At 40.6% G+C, this 25,291-nt stretch overlaps 2 protein-coding genes and 2 long non-coding RNA genes across 4 annotated transcripts; 1 reads left to right on the forward strand and 3 right to left on the reverse strand.

The window, feature by feature from the left end:
* Positions 1-666: 666 nt before the first annotated feature.
* nccrp1 (P1, F-box associated domain containing) lies at positions 667-3,841 on the reverse strand. Its single transcript, XM_047606109.1, has 6 exons — positions 3,632-3,841; positions 2,418-2,498; positions 2,251-2,347; positions 1,979-2,074; positions 1,083-1,221; positions 667-996 (listed from the first exon to the last, which is right to left on the reverse strand). The coding sequence occupies exons 1-6, from the start codon at positions 3,771-3,773 to the stop codon at positions 850-852; spliced, it is 702 nt and encodes a 233-aa protein (XP_047462065.1). The 5' UTR covers positions 3,774-3,841; the 3' UTR covers positions 667-849.
* Positions 3,842-8,210: 4,369 nt separating this feature from the next.
* On the reverse strand, positions 8,211-14,489 carry LOC125021369. The gene is made up of 6 exons (XR_007114339.1): positions 13,823-14,489; positions 10,897-11,033; positions 8,905-8,948; positions 8,702-8,822; positions 8,459-8,597; positions 8,211-8,380 (listed from the first exon to the last, which is right to left on the reverse strand). It is a non-coding gene; the product is annotated as an uncharacterized LOC125021369 (long non-coding RNA).
* A 1,222-nt stretch (positions 14,490-15,711) lies between these two features.
* On the reverse strand, positions 15,712-16,492 carry LOC125021336. Its single transcript, XR_007114325.1, has 3 exons — positions 16,353-16,492; positions 16,178-16,245; positions 15,712-16,079 (listed from the first exon to the last, which is right to left on the reverse strand). It is a non-coding gene; the product is annotated as an uncharacterized LOC125021336 (long non-coding RNA).
* A 4,906-nt stretch (positions 16,493-21,398) lies between these two features.
* On the forward strand, positions 21,399-24,913 carry ckma (creatine kinase, muscle a). The gene is made up of 8 exons (XM_047606408.1): positions 21,399-21,566; positions 22,639-22,846; positions 23,037-23,191; positions 23,276-23,408; positions 23,623-23,794; positions 23,891-24,014; positions 24,113-24,302; positions 24,428-24,913. Exons 2-8 carry the CDS (start codon positions 22,654-22,656, stop codon positions 24,604-24,606), a joined length of 1,146 nt encoding a protein of 381 aa, XP_047462364.1. The 5' UTR covers positions 21,399-21,566; positions 22,639-22,653; the 3' UTR covers positions 24,607-24,913.
* Positions 24,914-25,291: the final 378 nt, after the last annotated feature.

The following is a 25,291-nucleotide window of genomic DNA, read 5'->3' on the forward strand; positions in this document are numbered from 1 at the left end:
TTTATCACTGACCCTAACCTGCTGAGTATATAGTAGATCAGTATATTTACAGTATATTATGTCCAATTAGTAGTAATGCTCTCACTCTTTTAAAACTGTGTAAAGAATACACGTGGGTGAATGAATGCTCATTTATATACTTTTTGATAAGCAACTGAACTTGGCTATTAATGTTGATTTTTATGGGTTTATTGTAGTCATCAAGTCTGTAGCTGTTAAACAAAATGCAGTTAGTTTGCTTTAGATATCAGCTGAGGAACGGTCACACCAATCCAGGTTTCTTTTATTACCACAATGAATTGCTATAAATGGTTCTGGTAAGGATTAATAAAGTAATTTGTTACAAATTAAAGCATCTTTAACGGATGTTCTATGGGTGTGTTGTTGTGGTACGGGACCGGGTTTAGAGCATCAGAGAGAGGACATTTTGGTAAATATGTACATTTTGATCCGTTCTCTTTTTCAAATGCCGATTTGAGGATTAAGACTTGGATTTAGGGTAAATGTAATAATTTTGGTTAGGGTTAGGGATAGCTTTAGGTACTTAGTAGAGATGGTTAGGGAAATTATATCAATGAATGTTTTTGCAAAGATGACGTCCAAAATGTGTGTATTGTATATTCATGCCACATCAGTGTGTAATTTATTTAGAACAACAAACAGTCATTCATTCCCATCATTTATTTTAAAAAATAACTCCAAATTCATTCATAAAGATCGATGATTGCATCAGCTGTTATATCCTTCAACCTTCAACAACCAGTTTAATTTCTAATAATCACACTGGCATGATTGAGTGCAGTAGCAACTACTGAACACCTGCCCAACAATTTCCAGGATGATTTCAGACTATGGGCTGGTTTTGACGGCTTTAACAACCACTGAGCTGCCGGAGAACTTTGTGGGGAAGAAGCCGTTCAAGAAACTGTTCTTCACCCGGTGCTGAAAGTGAACGTATCTCACCCCAGGTCCGTAGCCAGAGAACACATGCGACACCTGCAGGCCAACCCAGACAAATACAGTTAACAGTTTGAATACAGGCAGGTCATTACAACTCTCAGGGGAGGGACACAATAACTCACCTCCTTCCATTTGTGTGAGTGAATGCTGCAGTCCTCTTTGGGGCTCACAGTGTGCTCTGCGATCACCTTGCTTTTGTCTGCACCTAGTAACTTTACATGCAGCTGGTAGATGGACTCGTGCAGCTGAGACTCCTCATACCTGGCAAAATGACATGACATTTGTTGTTGCCTTAGTATTATTATAAAATTACAGCCAATTCAGAGCTATATTTGTGCTGATTTACGCTGACCTACAAAAGCAGACAAACAAAATCTAGACTGTAATTTTGTATGTTTGTCTGTGGTGTTATTTCTTCTGAAATCCAAACAAATAACAATTTTGGTAACATACCTGATTTTGGAATTTTAAAGTTTTACATTAGAGTAAATGTCTGAGATTTTATACTGCGCAGCTAGTTCCACTGAAGTTGTTCATCCAAGATTTGGATGAACAATTTACTTTACCAATAAATAACAAAGAAAGTTAGAATATTATATCTAATATTATATCTAATCTAATAATATCTATTATTATTATGTCCTATTTTCTTAGTACTTAGTTTTATGGTTAAAGAGGAAGCAAAAAGTCTTAACTTACTTTTACCAAATACACAATATACTGATTTGTAGGCCATGACGAAGTATCTCTGTGAATTATTTTCCTATTTGCTTATATATATTGGATCAAATAAACCCATTAATGTATGCTCTTAGATGAAGTGGTTAATGTCATTGTTGGAGCTTTTTCTTGTGTATTTTCCTCAACATGTGATATGCAAATCACCATGACACACGACTGTGAAACATGTACTGTACATTATGTCATCGATGCTTGTACCAATGGAGCTGATAAGGCCACTGTTACAGTGTAATCTGACTGTACGGTGGGAGGTGGGTTACATTGTATATAAACCTACCAGTCCTGGACGACTATTTCAGGCTGAAATTCATCCAGCAGCTTGTCCCACAGTCCCTCCGCAATCAGGTCCACCACCTGCTCCGTGGTGAACCAGCTGAGGAGAAGAGAGCAGGCAAGAGATGAATTTACCACATACTAAACCTGACCTCACTGTTGTTACACATTGTCGGTTTAAGTAATCTTAGGGGTCCCTTTTCACAAGTAATGGTTCTTTACTTTTTATGCAAATACCAGCTGTAAGGGGAATGTCTGACTGCATGCAACACTTACCTGTACTGGGGTAAAGCACACACAACAACACCTTCCGGGATGCCACTGGTATCATAGGGCAGCACTTCAATGTTTGTGGTCCAACTAGTGAAGTCACCTATTGATTAAATTAAACTTAATTTCTTTGTTGTTTGGGCTTACAATCATGCTGGTTGGTCATGTCTCACCATCGGGCTCAAAACGAGGAGGTCCATGTGAGGGAAACTCAGGCAGCTCAGGCTCAGGTGGGGGGTTATCCTTACTCAGTCCTGTGTAAAGAATGAGACACAATGCTGTTGGGGCCACTCTAATCTCACTGTCAATATGACAAAGCCAAAGAGTATATCTTTATGACAGTCCCTGGGTGTGCCCCTGTGTAAAAAACACAAACTATGGCAATTTTAGTCCACTTCACTCCTCACCGTGACTTAGTGCATTGTTCTAATGTCAAAGAGATTTATGTGCAGGTCTTCCAAGTGAAAATGTCCGCTCAAATGTTTGTGTTGCATTCAGCCAAGTGGGCTTCTATTAACTTTCTGGGTGGAGTTTGCACGTTCTCCCTGTGTCTGCGTAGGTTCTGTCCGACTTTCCCACCATGCAAAGGCATGCTCGATAGGTTCATTGGTGATTATGAACTGTCTGTAGGTGTGAGTGTGAATGGTCGTTTGTCTTTCTGTGTTATAGACTGGCCACCTGTCCAGGATGTACCTCTCCCCCAGCAGAGACAGGCTCCAGAGGAACAACACTAACCCTAACCCTACAGAAAATGAATAAATGAAGGAATGGATTTCTCTAAATTCCTTTGACACCACAACCATCAAAATGATCAGTAACGAAATGATTAATGTTGTATTTGATACTGTGGTTGCTACTTAAGTAGTGTTGAGTCATTTGAATTAAAAAGTAAACAAATTAAATGAAATAAAATCCAGCCCCGACACTAATAACATAAACTTCTCAAGGATGAGTATTGTACAACACTAGGATGTTGGTTTGTCTTACACATCTCTTCGTCGTATTGCACAAAACTGAACGTTGACGTTTTCAAACAAGTTGAAGAGGAAGTATGGTCCTCTTTTGGACACATTTTCCACACATTTAAGACTTTCAATGAGTCATACACATTAAAACGCAAACATAAGGATCAGTTTAGGAACATGAATGGGATTACCAGGGAAATAACAGCTTTCAAAACAAGTAGTAACTCTGGTACAAGTAAAGTGACCTGCAGACAATCACTGAACTCTAAACTCTCTTATGGTCCAGTTCCCGTGTCTAAATCTGTCCCTGGATCGTCTGTTTAAATAAAACTTAGTGTAGATCAGCCAAATGCTCTCTCTGGATCGGTCCAGTGAGTTAAAACTACTGACTGACAAGGCTACTTCTAATGGAGATAGTTTACCGTAAGGCATAGGGTTCTTCAGCAAATTTCTTCCCAGCGGCCTGGACTCATACACGGACTTCCAGTCCAAGCAGTCGGGCATCGGCGCGCCCTGCAGACCCCACTCAGACTCACACTTCTTCTTCCACTCGGCGGCAGACATGGTACTCGTGAACACTCCGTGGTCTAGTGCTCTGAATCGGCCAGGAAGTCTTAGCGATATTTATTGTAGCTTGTAGTCCATGCCACACCCCGCTGTCGGTGTAAGCGAGGAAACGCACGCTGCTCCCTCGCCTCTTAAAGTCACAGTAGTTAGACAGTGGCTCCAAAAGGAGAAGCAATGTCGGATTTAATAATAATAGCAGTCTTTTAGTTTTGGGGCCCCACGTCTTGGTGAAAGTGATCGTTGAAAGAAAAAATGTTTAAGCGGAAGGAAATTCTCCGTTGACCTGCCTACAATATAAGGTATAATAGGAAGGAAGGAGAGATTCAAATTTGAAAGACGTATAAAATCAGAAAAATAAATCGCATCATTTTACTACCTGGTGTAGTAGTAATAGGACTACTGGTCCCAGGATGCTTTGCTCCCACAATGCGGTCCACAGTAAACGTTTCGAAGCTATATCCTACACAGGTGTCTCGCGTTATCTTAAGCCCTTTGCCCTGTACGATATCTCCATGGTTACAGGGTTATTGCAGGGACACTGGCCTTTGCACTGCTAACATGTATGTGCACCGACTTGAATCAAAAGGCAAGGTCAGCATCTTAAATGTGAGACGTTTCAAATGGTTCCATGTGATATTTATGACTTTTGTTTGGCACATATGCATAATTACAACTCTATTTGAGATTTAGACCTAATCTCAAAGAATAGATCCTAATTCCCAGACTTGTCGCTAAAATAAATAACTAATAGCATTTGAGTAAATAGTTGTGTATGGTGTGAATAAATTATGGAATTAATCATTAGTTTTCATTAATCTGAATATATATTAATGTCATGTCACCAAATTATTTCCAGAAGATTAAAAGCTAAGTAATATCGACCACACCCAGATAAATTCATTCAAGCATGTTTTTTTATTTGTTTGTTTTGTTTTATTGTAGTTTATCATCCATCTGTGATCATCTATGTAGCCCACTGTGTGCTCTCACATAAACATTTTAGCTGTGATGCCAAACACCTGAAAAAAAAACAGGTCGATCCATTATTAATTTATTCATTCATTTTTATTTATTCATTTATTTATTTTAGATATTCATCATTTTATGTTTCAAAAAACTGAACAGTGACAACATTCTCGGAAACATGAACATTTTTCCATACACTAGTTTGCATTTTCCATACTTTACCAGACGTCCCATACTTACTTAGGAACCCTGTAGTATGCAGAATAGGTATGCATGCAAAGCTAAGGTACTGTACTGTTACTGATCTGTAGTAATGCTGGAATCCACAAGAACGCGACATTTGTAAACTCTTTCACAATCATCTCTGCTGCTCTACAGATTACTCAGTCACAATATGTGACTGGGAATTTTACTACTTCTGCTTATTATATTATCAGATGGCCTCAGTCTTTTGGACATTTGAAAACCATTATCTAAAATGAAGAAGACAAAAAGTTTGAGACCCTCCATTATTACTGAGTTGTCAATTAAATAGTAGCAGATTTGTGGCATTGACAAAAAATATAAACAAAATATACAAAAATATTGTCATTGAAAGCTGCCAAGAAGCGATGTCTGAACAAAAACCATATACAGTAACTGATTGCCCTAAGTTTGACCCGCTTGTTGACATTTAAGGGATTACCGAAGAAACCTATTACAAAAGCTTTTATACATGAGCTGTTGGTGTGTGACTCAACATTTACCGAAAATTTATATCCACCCCACCCTTCCCACGCTCCAACAAAGAAGGTTTGTCATTGTTCCAGCAGGTGCTTCATCGAGCAAAAGTTGGACTCATCTGTTATTACTGATTTCGAAATGTGTGGAAGAATAATACATGAGCATTTACAAGGAATAAACTTTATTCATTCTCTAATCTAATGTGGAAACACCCCATCATACCCAAATGTTTCTTTGACTAATTGTAGATCTCCTGCTCTCTCTAGATTCCCTGCTTCAAATCATCTGCATCTATAATTTTTTACATTCCTTCGTTCTGAGGTGTAAATTGCTAACCGTGTCCACATGTAATTAGCACTGCATCGTTTTTAGATCCATCATTTATTAAAAGTGTGGTTGACTACTAATGCTATTATAACTTTCCAAGTGTAACCATGCAGAGGCAAACACACAGTGTGATCACAAACAGCAGGTAGGGAAGAAGTTTACCAAAGCTACAAAAGTAACCAAACATGGCAAATGGAACCTTTACATCATGAACTTCTCTCACATATCCAGGTCTAAGAAAATATATCATAGATATTGATGATTGATGATTTATTAACACAAAACCTGTTTTTATTTTTTCCATGATGGTGGTTGTGGAGCAAATTGAGCCACATATCTTGCGATGAATGTACTACTTTACTACAAATTAATTTACATAAATTATTATTATTTTAATTGTATTAAAATAGGTTAGTTATGCATATTCTATTTTGTTTTGTTTGTTTTTTTTTTAGAAATGCTGCCATGCCAAGAAAGTACAGCAGAAAAATAGACTGAGGCTCAAAACCCCTTGAGGAGATAGACGGAAAAAACAACTTTTCTGTGTGACCCTGTCAAATGTGAATTCCCGTCATGTTTTATGACAGTAATTACAAATGACATTTTTCCTGTTTTTTTTTTTTAGAGAAAACTTCTTTCTCCTCCCTTATATTACATACAATTTCATGTAGCTTGTCATATATAGGTTTATGTCCTTACTTTATTATTTCAATAATTCAACGACTTATCTATTTTATATTAATATTTTTAGCCATAAATCATAACTATTATTACTTTTTCATGATAAACTAAGTCGTTTTCTCAGTAGCTTCCATGTCACGTAAACCACTGATTCCAAACATAATGCCACATGGTAATACCACACTGGACACCCAGACATTGAGGCCAGTGTTAGCATGCGTCACCTTTTGACTGGACAGTGTAACCACCAGTAGACAAAACATTCGCCAACAACAAACCCTGGTTCAACTCCATGATCAGAGCTCCGCTCATTGGCGGCAATGAGGCTCTGTACATTGAGGAAGTCCAACAACCACCGCAACCTCAATACCATGAAAACACTGATTTTAGGAGGTTCAGGACCACTCCACACACAGGTCTAAGCGTCAACAGAGAGGTGGTGGAGCGGGTGACAGACTTCAAGTTCCTCAGCCTGCACATGGGTAAAATAAGTATTGAACACATCACAATTTTTCATAGTGAACATATTTCTAAAGGTGCTATTCTCATGACATTTTCACCAGGCGTTGGTAGCAACCCAAGTAATCCATACATAGAAAGAAACCAAAACAAATAAGTGCAGAAATTAAGTTATGTGTCATGATGTAAAATAACAGAGGCGAGAAAGTATTGAACAAACACATAAAGGGAGGTGGACAAAAGCATGGAAAGCCAAGACTCCAGCTAAATCTATCAGTGATCAGAAAGCCGTCCTGCCACTTGTCAGTACTAATGAACATCAGCTGGTTCAGTCCAAACTGACAGCCTTTAAAAACATGTGTCATTACCAAAGTGTCACACAAGGAACATGTCATGATGGGTAAAAGCAAAGAACTCTCTCAAGACCTTCGCAACCTTATTGTTGCGAAACATTCTGGTGGCACTGGTTACAGAAGGATTTCTACACTTCTGAACGCTCCAGTGAGCACTGTTGGGGCCATAATCCAAAAGTGGAAAGAACATCATTCGAGCATAAACCGGCCACGACCAGGTGCTCCCCGCAAGATTTCTGACAGAGTGAAAAGAGTTATCAGAAGAGTTGTCCAAGAGCCAATGACCACTAGTGGAGAGCTTCAGAAAGACCTGGAATTAGCAGGTACAAGTGTTACAAAGAAAACAATAAACAAAAGAACTCAAGGGCCATTACCAGTATGCACCCCCACCACACACGACTCCATTTCTGAAGAAAAAGCATGATGAAGCTCGTTTAAAGTTTGAGACTGTTGCCAAAAAAAAATTAGTTGTGACTTGCAATGTGCATTGACAGTTCAAGTGTTTCTTCTGCTATTTGCCAGGTTTGCTTCATTTCAAAATTCCCATGTAACACTTTCTTTTTTTTCCTTCTCTCTTTGGTAAGCATTGCATTTTCCCATTGTTGCATTTATTCATGCTGTGAGTGAAAAGTCAACCAGACTTTTAATAAATGATTGATCTAAAAACAATGCAGTGCTAATGCTAAAAAGGTGATAGAGATATACAAATAGTTAAAGAAACATTTGTGTGTGGTGAAATAAGCCAACACACTAGATGAGTCTGGTTTGTGCTGGATGAAGCACCTGCTGGACCCCTGTGTAGAGTGGATATGAACTTCCAGTAAATGTTTAGTCCCACATGGACATGCTGATTTATAAATGTTTCTTCTATAAATAGTTCTTCAACTATCAATTGATTTCAAATGACTTTATTTTTCATGCAGTTCATATCTCTGGCCTTGATGTGCTTCCAAATCCCACAAGAAGCAGGTAATAAGAGCGTTCTCTGTTGACCCCTTTGACTGGTGGCTGGAGAGGGCAGAGGGGCAGAGGGTAGAGACACATTTGTCCTCACTGTAAGCGAGTACACTGCTCAGAACACCTGGGGCCTTTGAGCTGTAAGAAATTATGTGTATTTGAATGCACCACTTGATGTCACTATTGCTACTTATGTCTTTCTGAGAGGTTACTTACAGAGACCACTGATAAACTTGCGACTACTCCTTTCCAGGCGATCCTATGGTCCTCCATCTTCTAATCTTCTTTGTCGTCATGGAGACCGAGGTGATACTTTAGTTGACCAGTGGGGGGGCTCCAGCCTTCACGGCTGCACCTGTCAGAGCAAATATGTCCTTAATGGTCTGAAATCCTGTGACTGAGACGATGACTTCTAGAGTCTGGAGAACAGAGGACAAAATAGGAAGAAGTGATTCTTACTTCGGATGAGTGTGAGGCAGGGACCCTCAGTCTCAGGGTTTTCCGGTGGGTTTCATCCTCTGCATGTAGCTGGGCTGCCGTGATACTGATGATTTCCTGGATATTTTGGCTGGGCAGCTACCTGCACACAAACAAAGCATACAAAAAAGTGAGTATAATACATCTTAGTAATTTTTTTTTTTACCAATGCTGCCATTGCTTACCTTTGCGTGGCGCTGCCATGTCCATTGTTAAGAGCTCTGAAGACCTGAAAACATAGAGCAAGGAAAACAACATGTTAACATTAAATTAGTGTAGGTAATATTTGCTGAAGACTTTTCTTAATGGTGCTATTAATTGTTAACTTACCTCCGGTGTGCACTTCTACGTCCCATTTAAAATTTTAAAAAAAAAGCAACAACACAGCTTCGATTTACTAGGATAAGCAGGTGTCCCCACTTGCATCCAGGGGAGGACCCCTATTTTACTTTTATTTTGCTTCTCAATATCCTATATGTATGTACACTCGTGTGGTGACAGGCAACACCTGGTGAAATTGTATATAGACATGAGTTCTGCCGTAATCCAGTCATCTGAAATGAAACAGCCCCTGGGGAAAGATACTGCCTTGGACATTCAACGCCAACCAATCTGCTGCGTCAGATGGAATTCCAGCATATCAGTCCTAACCGGAGTTGCTGTCATCGTGCAATCTAGGATTGATCCAGTAATTCACATGCTGTATGTGCAGGAGCTGAGCCAGACAAAATGGATGGATAGACTCCTCCTTGCACTTGTATGAATTAGAGCTCACACCTGTCCTAGCCTTTTGCTACTTACCTGCTCTGCACAATGCTCTTCAACAACTGAAAGTGAGAGCTGAATTTGAACTTCAGACTTTCAGTTGCTCAGAGACAGACAACTATGAGCACAGCCCCATCATCTTTAGCAGGTACCGAGCGCCTTTGTGTTGTTCCAGTCCCTGTTTGGTAGAAGCAGCAGCAGGAACAGGAAGCTGCATTTGTTGTCAATCCTGCCAGAATCTGCTGGTGATGACAAATAGACGAAAAAAGAACCAGGTCTCACGTTGTCCTCTTAAAGAACATGTTAATCATCAGATTGAGAATCTGGCCTCTTTCCCTTCATCCTCGAAGTTCACCACTCTCTCTTTCTTGTCTTCCTCCTTCTCCTCTTCCTGCTTTACTCCCTCCATCTCCAACCTGCAAATGTTCCCAATCCTATTTGAATTGGAGCTGACTAAGGGCTTTCCTCCCATCATGGTCTTTCGATACTTACCTGTTCTGCGCAACTCTCTTCAACAATTCTCTCTCCATCTCCATCCACTGTTGAGGAGCAGCAGCGGGAACAGTAGGCTGCACTTGTCATCAGAGCCTTCAGTTCGGTGTTGTAGCCTGAATCCTCTCTGATCCAATCAGATATCCTCCTCCTCCACTTCCTCTCATCCATTCTTAGCATCCTCTTACCGTTCTTTTCCAAACTCTGCCTCCTCTCCTACTTACCTCTTCATCTTCCTCCTTAAAGTCCACCCTCTCCCCCATTCTACTTCCATCTCAACCAATTCCTCTTGAAAGTCTTCAAAGTTCTCCTCCACTTGTTCTTTCTCCTCCTCTCCTCCTCCTCCTCCTTTTCCTCCCCCTCCCCCTCCTCTTCCTCACTTAGTTCCTCCACATCCAACTTGCCCATGTTTCCAATCCTGCAGCATTCCAGCAGTCCTAGTCGGAGTCGCTGTCATCATACCAAACAGGAGCCATCCAGTATCTTGTGTTTGTAGAAGAGCTGAGGCCCGATGATGTTGATGGAGTAGGATCCTCTGGGCTGTACTCAAAATCCAACCTTGGCCTCTTGGTGCTCACCAGCTCTCCATGGCTTTCTTCCTGGCTCCTCTTGGTGGTGGAAATGCCGGCTGATGTTGAAGGGGCATCTTCTGCAACTGGTGTTAGGTCCCTCTTCGTCAGCTGTGGAGGAGCAGCAACAGCAACAGGAACAGGGGGCGGCACTTGGTTCCAACCTCGAAAGAAGTCGTCTGGTGGCAAACTCCAAGCGAGAGGTAAGCCGGGGCCCACACTGTCCTCATCATCTTCGTCATAGTCTTCGGAGTCTTCAGTCATGGTGTCGTAGCCAGAATCCCCACCGTCATCCTCCCACTCCTCTTCCACCTCCATGTCCAGTGCCTCATCTTCGTCCTGTATACGTACCTCTACCTCGCCGTCTTCCTCTTCATCAGAAGAGATGAGGGGGTAGTAGTTATCGAAGTCCACAATCCAGATGTCTTCCAGGAGGTCCTCTCCAGCAGGACGTCCCACGGCGTTCTCCAAGTGCGGAGCGGCGGCACCTGAGGAGAAAAAAGTTGAATAATGCGAAAACTTCTGTATCCGTCTCATAACATCAACACTGAGAACAAAAAAATAAAAGAAAGGACCAATGTTAAGTCTACATAGTTTACGGTCTCCAACTGTTAAAACAGATAAGGACGTGAGAATGATTTTAAACTGCACTCAGGTGAGATGTCATCATATGTTTGTATGTTTATATGTATATTTAATGGAAACCTTGACCTCAGAAACTTTAATACTCTAAATAATAATAAAAATCATACAATACAAAACACATTAATGATGAAAATGTGTTTACAGCTGGATGGGAGTGTAGTGAAAAAGATCATTACTTCTGGATAAAAACAGTTTCCACAGTTTTGAATGTTAATTCCCCACCCCCTTGTTCAAAGCTGCTTCAACTTCATCCAAGTAGCATCTGAGTGGATGAATAATCATCAGCCGGTTTCTAGTCACTCGTGTAAGGTTCACTGAATATTTAATAGCGCAGGACAATTGAATTATCAAACTGGAGAAACATGTCTGGTTTCCAAAAAGTGTAACAGAGATGCTGAAAGTAGCTAATCAGAGAACACATAACAAATAGTGACGACGATCAAATAGCAAACAATACTGCAATACTTTATGACCAAACTTGTGCTCACTTGTACTGAACAAATTACTCTCTTGTGCACCGACAATGAACAGTTCAGTTCAGCATTATCAGCGAAAAAAAATTATCATGTGTAAAAAGTTCCCAGATCTTAAGAGCTGTAAAATGGACTGTGGGTGTTGTTGTTGAGTATCACCACTAGAGGGCTCTCTTAGTGTGTTGTGTTTATGTTAAGCACTCTGATTATGGCAAGTGGATTAGGCCACAGATTACTTACTACGGGAGACGTCAAATTAAATTACGTGCTAAAAGTGTGACTTGACTCTCCACGCCCTGGAGAAGAACATTGCCAGCATAGTTTTGTAGAAAGAGGGTTAGTTATTTTTATTTGCCAGTTCATTAGGTACATTATGTACATTTTCACTTATGTTCTCTTATGTTTATGTGAATGTTCTTTTTATTTTCTTTCTCTACACAGCAGTGCTGGTAAAAACACATCAGTTGCTGTGGCACACAACATTCATGCTCAGAGATGTAAAGTGCATTTCAAGTGTAACATACCTGTTGTAAAACACAAAGCAAACACAGCAGATATACTGGAAATCTGTGTCAAATGTTGACCATGTTTTATTATAATAATAAAATCCCAGCTTTCTAAATAATAACCTTGCTAATTTACGTAAATTAATCAGCTACACAACTTTGTTGTAAAAGTTAAACATGTGTGCAGATACCTCAAATGCAAAGCAAGACAGACATTAAGCTTAAAAAAAAAATGAGATAGAGAAGCTATGCCTCAGAGTGTACAGTGATGCTGACTGGGACGCAAATACAGCAGACAGGTGCAGTACATCAGGATGTGGTGCTAGTCTAAGTGAAGGAAACTACTCAGAGGCTTGGACAAATATCATTATGTACCAACCAAGGTATATGAAGACAAACGAGGAACTATAGCTCTTGCCAAAAAAAAACGATAAACAAGCAAAGATGCAAACATATCCATATTAAGTTTTGCTTTGTGAGAAAAAATGTAGCCAATGGAAAGGTAATCTTGGACTGTCCTACTGACCAAATGATCACTGCTGTAATGACAAAGCAAGTTACTGAACTAACTACTAAATATATTACATTGTTACAACCATTCTGATAATTTACATTTTTTTAATCAAAATGCGAATCACCAAAGTAAAACCACATGATTAGTTTTTAAATCTGGTTGAAGCGAAGTGTACAATAGCAGAAAATAAAAATACTCGCAAAAAACATCTTCTAAGTCTAATGATCATGTTCTAAGTCTAAGTCTAAAAAACATCTTTTTAGATGCACTATCAACAGCCAGTACAGGCGTTATTAAATTTTTGACAGACACTAATGATCAAAATTTGGTTGCCAACTGCTTTTAATATAACTTTCCAGACCATGAACACACCATGAAAATGATGTATATACACAAATGCCAGGGCACGTTTAACACACATACCATTTATTATGGAAATACAACCTGTTAATTTAACAGATCAATGTACATGCACCAATACAAATGACAATAGCACACACATAAAACAAAGTCTGAGTAGGTTGAACTTAGCTGAAATAATTAAATGTAAGAATTATATTCACATTATTACACAGTTGTGATAAACTACTAATTTGTTTAAACAAGTGAACTGTGTTGCCCTGTATAGTTCCATCGTCTCCATGGTGAACAAGAGATCATATGTTGTTTTTTTCCAAAAACATGTGTACATATAGACATTTTGATGCACCCAATGTCATGATTTCTTCAAAATAAATTACTTTTGTTAATACATTATGCAAGTGCCGAATTAAAACATTCTATCAAACAATACTTTTCTCCATGAAATCATTTAGGGCAACTGGATCACATTGGACACTGTTTTGCCAACTACTTTTGTACATTTGTTTTTAATGCTAATTCTGTAATTTCATTACTCTGTTTATTTTACTTTACAAGATATTACTTTTTTATTTAATTTTAATCGATTCTTATTTTAATCTCTTATTTTACTTGTGGTTTTTAGAGTGTTTCTTTTATGTGCTAAATGACTGTGGCCAAGTCATTTCAATCGTGGATCATTAAAGTCCGTCTAAGCCTACTAGTAAGTTAGAATAATAATAATAGATTCAGTAATTCAATAACTGGAATAAAAAAGCAAAATCTTATTTTGGTCCTACCAGCAGGGCCGGCGACTCCACTCGCGAAATCCTCCATGAGAATCGTATCCAAGGTTTTCAGTTGTTCACTGCTCCACAAGTTTTGTTTTCCAACCAGATCCGATGTCCAGTAAGATATTTCCTAGTGCGTCTCTCAAAGTGTGAGCTGTCCCAAGAGTTAGCTCCCACAGTTTGATCAAGTGCAAAAGGGGACATTAAAATGGTCCGTTGGCCTTATATACCCTGGTCAACGTTCTGTTTCCATGACACCAGCTCCATTACAATCGAAGCTGTTTCACGACACTTCATGGAAAAGAGAAACCATTTAAAAATACTAAATTACTGCAGAAATACAGTGAACTGCATTAGCATGGCTGGGTAATTTAGTTACCTACATCTCATTTGTCACCATCGAAGTATCAGAGTAGTGGAGTAGTATATACAGTCAATGAATGGAACTAGCAACATGCTATTTTTTGAACAATTTAATGGGCTAATTTCCGATTAACCAATAATATACCAATACTTTTAAGAATTATTATTATTGTATTGCAGCGACAGATGTGGGAGATCCTACACAATAAGATATAATTTTGGACCGCGGTACAGTTAGTTTTAGATTGGATATTCACAGATATTCACTCCAGATCCAGCAATGTGTCGCTTAGGGACCATCAATCGGTCTTTGTCAGTCACATGAATGACACGCCCACCGTCGCCATTTTGGATGGTTACTGGAGGATAAACAAAACATGAGCAGATGATAGGGGAGGTTTAACTGAAGATGGAAAATGTAAAAAAAGAAGACAAACGAGCAGATACCGAGACAAACTCAGCAAAGATACCAGGGACATGTATTTAGCCAAGCTGTTCACTATAAATAATATCGATCCGTTTGACCTGAGGGCAAACAGCTGGAGCTCCAATGCAGAACTGCTGCCTCCAACTTCTTCCCTGAACATCACAAACTATCTGGCATATGGAATAAGTGCTTATACTTTCGAGGAGTTTTGAAATTATAACTCCCTTGAAAGGACATACATACATACATACACATTTAAACACAGCAGTGTTAAAACAGTCGCCTGCATTAATAAACAGAAGCATCATCAGTAAAAAAAAATTATTAGACGTCAAAAAGCAGTGTAATGGCCTCTGTGAGTAATGCACACTGAATATATTCAATTCTTAGATGATTCTGACCAATTCTTTTTTTTTTATCATGTACACTGTTTGTATTGTTTGTAAAATATGAATCAGCAAAGTTAATGTACAATATTTCCTTCTGATGTCTGATTCTGATGCAAATGCAAATACTCAAGAGTAAGTAGAATACCTGTGTAAAGGTATTTTGTTAACATCACCACTGAGCTGTAGGAGAGCCTCAGCTATGAGGTTTTAAGGTCAACACTGATGCACTTTCTGCTGGTCACCAGCAGAGGGGTGATGAATGTCACAGAAAAAGTGTCCAATCCAGTTTGAAAGGGGGTTTTCTAGGAGACATATCTGAAGAACAAGCAAGTGATTGGTCCCTGGTCCCTTAATTCATACAACATGACATAACAGTTTAATTTAACATGTTTTCATGTGTCATATATTTTAAGAAGGGAACTTGTTCAAAACCTCAAAACATAATCTTCCATCAAGTCTGAATCCGAATTCAAATATTTTTCAACTGCTTAGTGGGTTGCTGATCAGATGTTGTAACTGTACGGAGGGGGATCAGCTTTTTCAGCACCCTTATAATAAAGACTGATTATTAAGTCCCAGTCTACAGCATGGACTGTCATGGGACTGTGGAAACAACTTTCACACAGGAATTTGAGGCATCTCTAATGAAAAAGGACAATGAACTACCCAAATATAGTGTAATTTCCTGTAATAATGTGAAATGCATGGATAGTGTTTGTATTTATTTGTGACAAGTCAAGGGTTTGTTTTACTCAGTGCCACAGAACTAAAATACTCCCAGTGATTGTCTTATATTGTGCACCTATCAAGACAAAGAACTGAAACAGATTGAATGACAAATTAAACAATGATGAAGAGATAACAGTCACATTTTTTATTTGTTTGGGGTAAGTTAATACTAAATCCTATAGCTGCTGCATGTTATTTATTTCTTTATTTATTTTTTATTTATTTTCATTTTCAAAACTATTCAACCCTGTGTTCAGTTAGAGCCTTCAGAACTATTTCAGGACTTCAGCCCACCACCATCTCCTCCAGGGTTATGTGTCCCTGTTGTGCTTGTCACTGTGGGTCACAGGTTTTTCACCTAAATAATAAATAAGAACATCAGTCAGTACTTCCTTTCACACTACGGATGCATGCACAAGTAGGCAAAGACAAATGAAAAAGATGATGTCTACAAACCATCCTGCATCAGAGCTTGTTCCATTTTCTTCTCATGTCGTTTACATTTTACACAGATTACACTTGCTCTGTGGAAAAATGTTCATGTTAATTTGTCATCTAGAAGTTACTCGTGGTATAGCCGAGTTGAATAGACGACAACATTAGTTTCCACTGTTCTGTGGTTTAAACTTACGTTCTCTTCTGTCATAGGGATTAATTTATAGTCCAGTGCGATGACATGAGGAGGACCAGTCCCAGGAGAGTTTGTCGTTGACTGAGAGCCAGGGGAGATACATTAGGCAGCAGGGCTATGTCGACAAGAGTGAGTTGCTGCACAGCAACACTGCTGTAATATTTTTCCAAAGCAGATATTTACTCTGATAATTTCTCCCGTAGGTGCAGTTGTCAAGTGTTAGACGTGTCCTACTGCACGGACAGGTGCTTGGCGTGCTCAGAAATAAACAGTCATATTCAGCAACCTTGGGTAAGAAACGATCTGTAAATGCCAGTCATTAAAACGTGGTTAAAAACAGTAGTGCCATTGCTTAGAAACTGTCAGAAGTCTTTAGAGCAGAGACCGAGACGTGCAGGGTGTGACTACTTCCCCATCTGTCACCATGTCTGCATACAGCCGACACCTGTCATTTACCCTTGTGCCCCGGTGCATTGTGGGCTTACTGGCCACAGTGTGTTAGAGGTGAACTCTGGCCGCCTGATAATTCATGAGTTAATCCAGTGAAGTGACAAAACAGTTGAACAAACAATTTTGCTCTTGCACAGAGATGATAACACCCCAGTAAGTGAAGAAGAATCCTCTCTAATACTATAACTCCTTTAACCCTGGGTGACAGGGCATGCCCCTGATTTCACACATAAATAATCATCATAAATAGTGTTGTGGAAACAGTTGCATCTTCTTTGGCTGTAGTAAGACAACTGATGACATCATCAGGTTTGTCATGAGTAGAGCTTCAAGCCTGGGTCTTTCTGGTCTATGCAAATCAGTTGTTTTTATCTAGTGAAATGCTGCAAGAGATTCACTCTGGTGCACTGGTTGCACATGTGGAAAAACAAACAAAACAATAGTTCAACAACACTACCAAACAGCATGTACAAGGACAGGCAACATTTCAATCTGTGTGTGCAAAACTACTCCTCCATATGGAATAAACCTTCAATGTGATGATGATTGAATACACACGTGGAATATAAAGTATATTGTCAGTGATCTCAAACAGATACATTTCTGCATTATGTTATTTAAGGACCTTAAAGAACAAGTAAATCTGATTACAGGAAGTGTTCACAAAAAGGCAAGAAAAAGGAGAATACGTGATTCACTGGCTGCATATCTTCATAGGTTACACTAGTCCAGATTATTTATTTCAGAGGAAAATGTTAAACGCAATCCTGAGTTTAATATGGCAAAGCAAGTTTTGTTGTCAGATTGAGGAGCATTGTGATTTTAAATATGTTGTTTAACCCAAGGTAATAAATGTTGAACAAGAATGGGAAGAATAGACATTTGATGGTCACATTGTCACTCGCTCTGTAGGACTCTTCCATTTTGTTGCCTTATTTAAAAACCTAAAGGGCTCAAACAACTTTAACAGACACCCACAATTATGCTATGGCATAGTAAAGCAGGGTTCACAGGATACATAGTCACGAGTTGACTGTTGACTTCAAAAAATCTGATCCAAAGGCTAAATCTTTAGTTTTTCTGCTTTACACTTAAGGATAATGTAAAATTACACCTTCTAAATGATTGATGTGACACTCATTTGTAATCTACATATTTCTCTTGATGTTATGACACAGAGTGCAGCACCGCATGTTATTCAGCCCCAACATATGTGCAGTGATCTGCAGTCACACACTGTACTCAAAGCCTCTAGAATGCCGTCCCTTTATTCCTTCAGATGCACTGATACATATTTGATACGCTTAAATAAATAATTTCCTATTAGAGCATATTGTCTTCATTGTTTTGGTCCAGTTAATCCTATCGAGAGAGAGTCATGTCTGCTTGCTTAGCGACAGAACCTGCATGACTCACTTAATACTGTAGTGAAGGGATGAGGCAGAGGATAAATGCCAGATCCTCAGTCTCACTTTACATTTTGTTTGCTGCATGGAATTGAGTTTGGCAGGGTTTTAAGCCTGATGGCAGGTAAAATATATATAATTACTGATCTGTCATTTCAGTTGACCTCCAACTGATAGCCTCTGGAGCTTGGTTGACAGGAGTTGAATTTAGCTTTTATATTTATTCAAACTCTACCAAATTGAGTCCCATTTTGTGCGGCAGAAGCTAGGAGACCTCGGTCTGAGATGGACAGATAACTGACTCAATGAAATTAAATCAGGGTCTCGAATGGGCAGGGGCTGTGCTGTTTGACGTGGTTCAATGGACCCAGCGAGCTTGGTATAATTTTAGCCACCCTCTGACTTTATACACGTGACCCCCGGTGATTTGAGATCCAATGGAGTGCAACTAGCCAGCAACGCTCCAACATGCACAGCAACAAGTAAATCAACAAAGGCCTGCTTGCACAACATCTGAAGCACTTAATTGCACTTAATTGGTTTTTAGGTAGAAGGTAAATTCATTAATGCGTTGCACTAAAATGCTTATGATATCTGCAATAACACAAATTTGTATAATGTAATGCTGTGCATATTATCTGCACTCCCCTGCCTGTTCTCTACAAACAGGTGCAGAGTTTCATGTTGGGAGGGGGTTAAATATAGAGTGCCATAAAGGTGTTATATATAGAGGCTTGTTACATCATTGTATTAGGTTACCAAGCACATAATGTTACTTTTCTAAACATGTTTTGTTGAAATGGTTTTGTAATGAAGGAGCACTTGACATGCACCACTACTCTCGTATTAAAATGAAACATTTCCCCCATTCTTGACCTATGTGACATCTCTTGCTCTCACCGGTCGCAACTGTAGCTTGACACCATACTATTCTGACACAGGTCAGTGCTGTTGGCGTGGATTCCTTCTTTTCAAGGGGCCAAGCTGTATACATTTCAACGGACAGCCCTGTGAGGCTACAAACTAATTCTCACTTTGTGTGACACTCTCAGTGGGATAAGGGAACAACACGGAGATTCCAGAAAGATGCGTAATGCCACCGAGCACTCAAATCAATGAAATATATTTTATCCAAGATGCCTACACCTTTCCGTCACCCCTTTGTCCAGTTATTTCCATGGTGTGACGGGGGTTTCTCCCATCTTGTGAAGCTGGAGGAACTCCACGGTCACCATTAGCAGAAGGCGCTAGCAATCTCACCACCCTGTTGCATAACCGCTCTAGACCGGCATTATTCAGTTGCGCCGGGGTAAAATGTCAGCAGCTACACACGGTATCTGGTGTCTCATTTGCAGGTTATACTACTTCCTCTTGTGGATTAAAAGTTGAACTTTAGTTAGAGGTCTTGGTACCAAATAGGCATGCAAAAAATACAAACCATTTGATGCGCTTCAGAAACGCACACATAAGACAAAATCGGTGCTCCGTAAAGTCACGCGCGCAAATTCCAGCTTGGTGTGATAGTAGAAACCTGCACTAATTTGGTAACGTCTGACGTGGAGGAGGACAGGCAGTAGACAGCTGGGTAACATGAGAAGTGGTTTCAGTTCAGGGGAACAGCAAACACTTCTCTTGCAGCAGGAGAGGAAGAGGAGACAGACTGGCACAATGCAACAGAAGCAGTTAGTTAGAGAATATACCTTGCATGCACATACAGGCAAATGTCAAAGAGTAGGCTTGAATCTGACAGAGTTGAACTGGAAAACTCAGATGGAGAGTACGTGCTCTGTATGTGCTGGGAAAAACAACTGGTAGTGGTGAATATGGGGGACTGGAAGGAGCAGGTGTGAACCGGTCAGCTGTCAGTCAGCCATGGCTGGGACATCCCACAGAAGGGGTTACATGCTGGGATGCCCCCCTTTTGGAACAGTGCCATTGTTAACGCTCCTAAGGATCTACGGTTTATTTATTGATGCACCTTTAACGTGTAATCTCTGCACAAATTTCCTCGTGTATTTTGATAACATAATAACCATTATCATTACCAACTACCTCTCCAGGGAGGATAGATGTAAACAGGAAGAGTTTGATTGCATCCAAATTTTACTTTGGGTGTAGGCCAACCACAGTGCTTCTTGAACACAAGGTTATTTATGGGCCACATCACATTGGATTGTAAATATTAGCTGTATTCTTTATGTTACTGATCTAAACCAACATGCATGGAAATAAATTCTTCTGTGCTGCAGTTGTGCATGTTGTAGCTGAGGAGCATTTGCACTGGCAAAATGGCGTGAGAAATCCGAGAGAATACAAAATCCAATAATGTTGCTAATGAAACTGATACCAGCATCACGTTGCATCCACAACATTCCATCTCACAGCCAGCACTTAAGGTTTTCACTGAAGATTCAATGTCTGATAATTGACATCAATCAATTAGAGCCTAACTGAGTCATGACTGGTTGAAGGTAGTCGCTATTGGTCAGTGTGAGTAAAACTAATCATATCCAGTATTTCATAATCAAATTTGTACGTATTATCAGTCAGGAAGTAAAATTCATTGACAAAACCGGTGTTATTTTGGGAAACGTGTACTCCCCTGAGGTCTCTCAAGGCCTCCAATAAACTTGGCCAAAAAAAAAAGAAAAGAGCTCCTGAAAATCAAATGATCTTGATTTGCTTGCCACTGCTGAATGTAGTGTGTTCATGGTACAAAACTGACCAATTCTGCTTCAGTGGAGCAGCAGTCATTGTAAAGAAAGTATGCATCAAATGCAAACCAATTTGGATTAGGATTTTTAGCATTCTTCACACTCAGAATATCTCTATGATCAAAATATACAAATTTAGACTGCATTTGCATGAAGCTAAGTGAAAAGACTATCAGCTCTTTTGAACCTTTACACCCGAGATAAGGGCCTCCTATATCCACAACATACTTAGTAGAAATGAAGCTCAGCTTTTTTCAGCTGCTTTACCCACCCCCCACCATCACTACACTACCACCCGTCACTGACCCCCTCCTCCCCTGACTGATACTCACACTGCCCAAGTGGAGTTATGCATGGGGATGAGGGGTGGTGAGGAGGAGGAGGGCGAAGGTACAGCTGCAGAGCCCGTCTTGGATGACTGAGATGTATATGTGTCCCTTTCATAAACCTTCCACAGTATCAGAACAGAGGCTCTGACCAATGAGGGCGCAGCAGGCACTAAAATGGCCAAGCCAATGGCTGACTGTCTGCTTGGTATATAAACGAGGAGCACGGACCTCCAGAGTTGGGTGACCCCTATTTCGGCTGTGGTGAACAGGATCTGATCCCAAGGACTGTTACCTCTATTCTTGTCTGGTGTGCAGGTAAAGAAATATCACAGAAATGATTCATTTTTAAATAGTTGCACAAGGAACTGATATGGACATAGATGTCCAAACATTTAGAATGGCAAAGATAACTTACTTGGCAGCAACTCTCAAAAGGTTTCGAAGGTAAAACTCAATACGATGAGTCAAACCTAATTTTGTCATATTCTCATTTAAGTAAAATATGCATGAAAATTATGTTTTACCTCAGTACCAGTAGCTCCGTTGCAGTTGTAGGTGTTCTGCGATGTGGTCTCTCATTTAGACATTGATTTATATGCACAGGTGCTTAGTACTGGTACATGTAAAGGAGACAGCCTAGATACGTTGGTTGTGATTTAGGCAGTTATGACTTTTTAGGCTTTAAGCTAATGAGAAACTTACTTTAAGCAAAGCGGCTACTTCATGGAAAAGTTTAGACTCACAAACCAACTCAGCTTATTTGCAAAATGTTGCACTTCGGTACACCGTAGTTTACATTTCATATAAAACATTACAAGTATCACTGTTTTGTTATTGATGTGATCAGCCTATCAAGGCCAGACATTATGAAAGTTCAGCATAGAGAAAACCTCAAGGAATGTACTATGTGTTTGACCCTGTACAATGATGCTATGATGCAAACAACGTGCATAGTGTTTTCAAAGAGCACATGTATGTAGAACATGCGTATTTGTGTGGCAGTGTGTAAATTGGACAACTGGGGTGATGTGTCTACTGGGAGATTTAAAGTACTGCTTGTACATTTGTACATGCAGAGGACATGGGGGTAGTCAGTAATGCTGGTTCTAAAAATACCCAGCCATCAGGCACTCCTGCCTCTACTCTATTTCAACCGGACATCTGAGCTGTTGGAAATTGAGTGACACTTGTTACCAGGATTCCTGTGCTGACACTGCTTAAACTCTGCAGCTGTCTTGGAGCATATCACATGCTTCCAAATGCTGAAGTATTTCTGTAATTATTCAGACCACCTTCACGGACAGTGGGAGAATAGCATGAATTGCTTTCGTGATCATCCCAAGCCTCGGAAAAAGTCTTCTGATCTTTTGTTTCCCTCTCTCCACAGTGTTAGAAAGCAATCATGCCTTTCGGTAACACCCACAACAACTTCAAGCTCAACTATAAGGTTGAGGAGGAGTTCCCTGACCTGTCCAAGCACAACAACCATATGGCCAAGGTCCTGACCAAGGAGCTGTATGGCAAGCTGAGGGATAAGCAGACACCCAGCGGTTACACCCTGGATGATGTCATCCAGACTGGTGTTGACAACCCCGGTGAGACCCAGTTGATGTTAACAATCCAATACTTGCCTGCGAAATTGCATTAATTTGTTGAGATGAACCTGTGTGGTGACCTGGTTTTACATAATTAGTGATACTGTAATGACCAACACAAACCTCTTTAATTCATAATCTGTCCAACTTCTAATACACCCGTTCTACCCTACTTGCTGCTGGCCCTCAGGTCACCCCTTCATCATGACTGTTGGCTGCGTCGCTGGTGATGAGGAGTCCTATGAGGTCTTCAAGGATCTGCTCGACCCCGTCATCTCCGACCGTCATGGTGGATACAAGCCCACTGACAAGCACAAGACCGACCTCAACTTTGAGAACCTGAAGGTGCAGTAATAATCATTTAAAGCTGTCAGACAGTTTATGTATTACTTTTCACCCAATACTCAAAAGTTATTCCTCTGTCATTAGGGTGGTGATGACCTGGACCCCAACTACGTTCTGTCCAGCCGTGTCCGTACTGGCCGCAGCGTCAAGGGATTCACCCTCCCCCCCCACAACAGCCGTGGCGAGCGCAGACTTATCGAGAAGCTGTCCGTTGAGGGTAAGCTGTTATTATTTTAAGTGTGGTATATGAAATATATATTATATTAAGTATTATTTTGAGTATGCAGTTGCAACGGACCATTCAAAGGAAAGGATAGTATTGTTTAAGGATAAGAGCGCCCAAGAGATACACAAATTTGTCACTTGAGGCACTTGAGTGAAGATACACTGCTTGCCTTTGTGCAGTTTCCTAACTAAGTCTGTCTTCGTAGCTCTGACCAGCCTGGATGGTGAGTTCAAGGGAAAGTACTACCCCCTCAAGGGCATGACTGATGCCGAGCAGGAGCAGCTGATCGCTGATCACTTCCTGTTTGACAAGCCCGTCTCTCCCCTGCTGACCTGCGCCGGTATGGCCCGTGACTGGCCCGACGGCAGAGGCATCTGGTGAGTATGATCAATGGCTGTCACCAGGCCAGCAGTGAAAACCAGCTCCGTATTACCTGCGTGTTTATCTCTGTCCTTGTGTCGATCTCAACTCAGGCACAACGACAGCAAGACCTTCCTGGTCTGGGTGAACGAGGAGGATCACCTTCGTGTCATCTCCATGCAGAAGGGCGGCAACATGAGGGAGGTCTTCAGACGCTTCTGCGTTGGCCTGCAGAAGGTACAGAAAGAGAATGCATCGAGATGAGCTGTAATGATAAGACTGTGTGGATCGCTGCAGGATGCTCACCTGACTCTCCTTATTTTATTACCTGCCAGATTGAGGAGATCTTCAAGAAGCACAACCACGGCTTCATGTGGAACGAGCATCTCGGCTACATCCTGACCTGCCCCTCCAACCTGGGTACCGGCCTGCGTGGTGGCGTCCACGTCAAGCTGCCCAAGCTGAGCACACACGCCAAGTTCGAGGAGATCCTCACCAGGCTGCGTCTGCAGAAGCGTGGCACAGGTACATGCACTCTTGAGCTTGCACACTCGTGTACCAGTTTGAATGGCCCACTGCGCTCTCCACAGAGACGGAGGTGAAAGCTGTGATGTGTGATCTGCATCTCAACCCTTGCCCTCCTCCTTTAGGTGGTGTGGACACTGCCTCCGTGGGCGGTGTGTTTGACATCTCCAACGCTGACCGTCTGGGTTCCTCCGAGGTTGCTCAGGTCCAGCTGGTGGTTGACGGTGTCAAGCTCATGGTCGAGATGGAGAAGAAGCTGGAGAAGGGAGAGGCCATCGACAGCATGATCCCCGCTCAGAAGTAGAGAGACAATCTTATGTTTTTCTTGCGACCATTCATGTGCAATCAAGTCAGCTGACATGCGTGCGGAGGAAACAGCTGCTCACCTAGAGACTCTTGACTCTGCTAACCTCTTATTCTTCCATCCAACTTTTTTTTTCTTTTCTCTGTCCTTTGTGCTTTTTTCACGTTCTGTGTTGGTTGGTAACATCCTGGGATCAGCCTCCACTGAGCCGGGTTCACCCGGCAGACGTGGCATCACCTACTTTTTGGTATAAAAAGTAATGACTATTGAACATGTTCAATAAAAAAATTGCCCAATGAAACAATAACACAACTGTAATTTTGGTCTTTTTTTGTTGTTGTTGTTGCTGCAGCGTCATAAATCTTAGTATTAAAATAACAATAATAATATAGGTACTGAAACAAGACCCCAAAATGAAAGAAAAATGCCAACATCAGTGAATTTTATTCATCTTCAGCTCCATGATCTCCTTAAATACCACAACCACTCAATCTCAGTTTACAGTTTGCTTCTGAGGGGAGGAATTAAACAGCAGAACAGTATAATTACTGATACAGGTCAAACTATGCGTGTTCTTCAGTCTATTTTGCATATAACATCAACTGTTTCCAAAATCAGTTTTGAAACGACAGTGCATGTTAAATACTGATCCTCCCAGGGTCCTAATACTGTTATCATCCACCAC

This window comes from Mugil cephalus, chromosome 15, assembly GCF_022458985.1.
Source record: "Mugil cephalus isolate CIBA_MC_2020 chromosome 15, CIBA_Mcephalus_1.1, whole genome shotgun sequence".
Taxonomy (NCBI): domain Eukaryota; kingdom Metazoa; phylum Chordata; class Actinopteri; order Mugiliformes; family Mugilidae; genus Mugil; species Mugil cephalus.

Coding starts and splice junctions, on each gene's coding strand:
- nccrp1 (XM_047606109.1), bottom strand. CDS start 3,773: ATGTCTGCCGCCGAGTGGAAGAAGAAGTGTGAGTCTGAGTGGGGTCTG. Junction 2,499..3,631: donor GAAGAACCCTATGCCTTACG/GTAAACTATCTC, acceptor TTCTTTACACAG/GACTGAGTAAGGATAACCCC. Junction 1,222..1,978: donor GAAATAGTCGTCCAGGACTG/GTAGGTTTATAT, acceptor TCATTTTGCCAG/GTATGAGGAGTCTCAGCTGC.
- ckma (XM_047606408.1), top strand. CDS start 22,654: ATGCCTTTCGGTAACACCCACAACAACTTCAAGCTCAACTATAAGGTT. Junction 23,192..23,275: donor TCAACTTTGAGAACCTGAAG/GTGCAGTAATAA, acceptor CTCTGTCATTAG/GGTGGTGATGACCTGGACCC. Junction 23,409..23,622: donor CGAGAAGCTGTCCGTTGAGG/GTAAGCTGTTAT, acceptor CTGTCTTCGTAG/CTCTGACCAGCCTGGATGGT.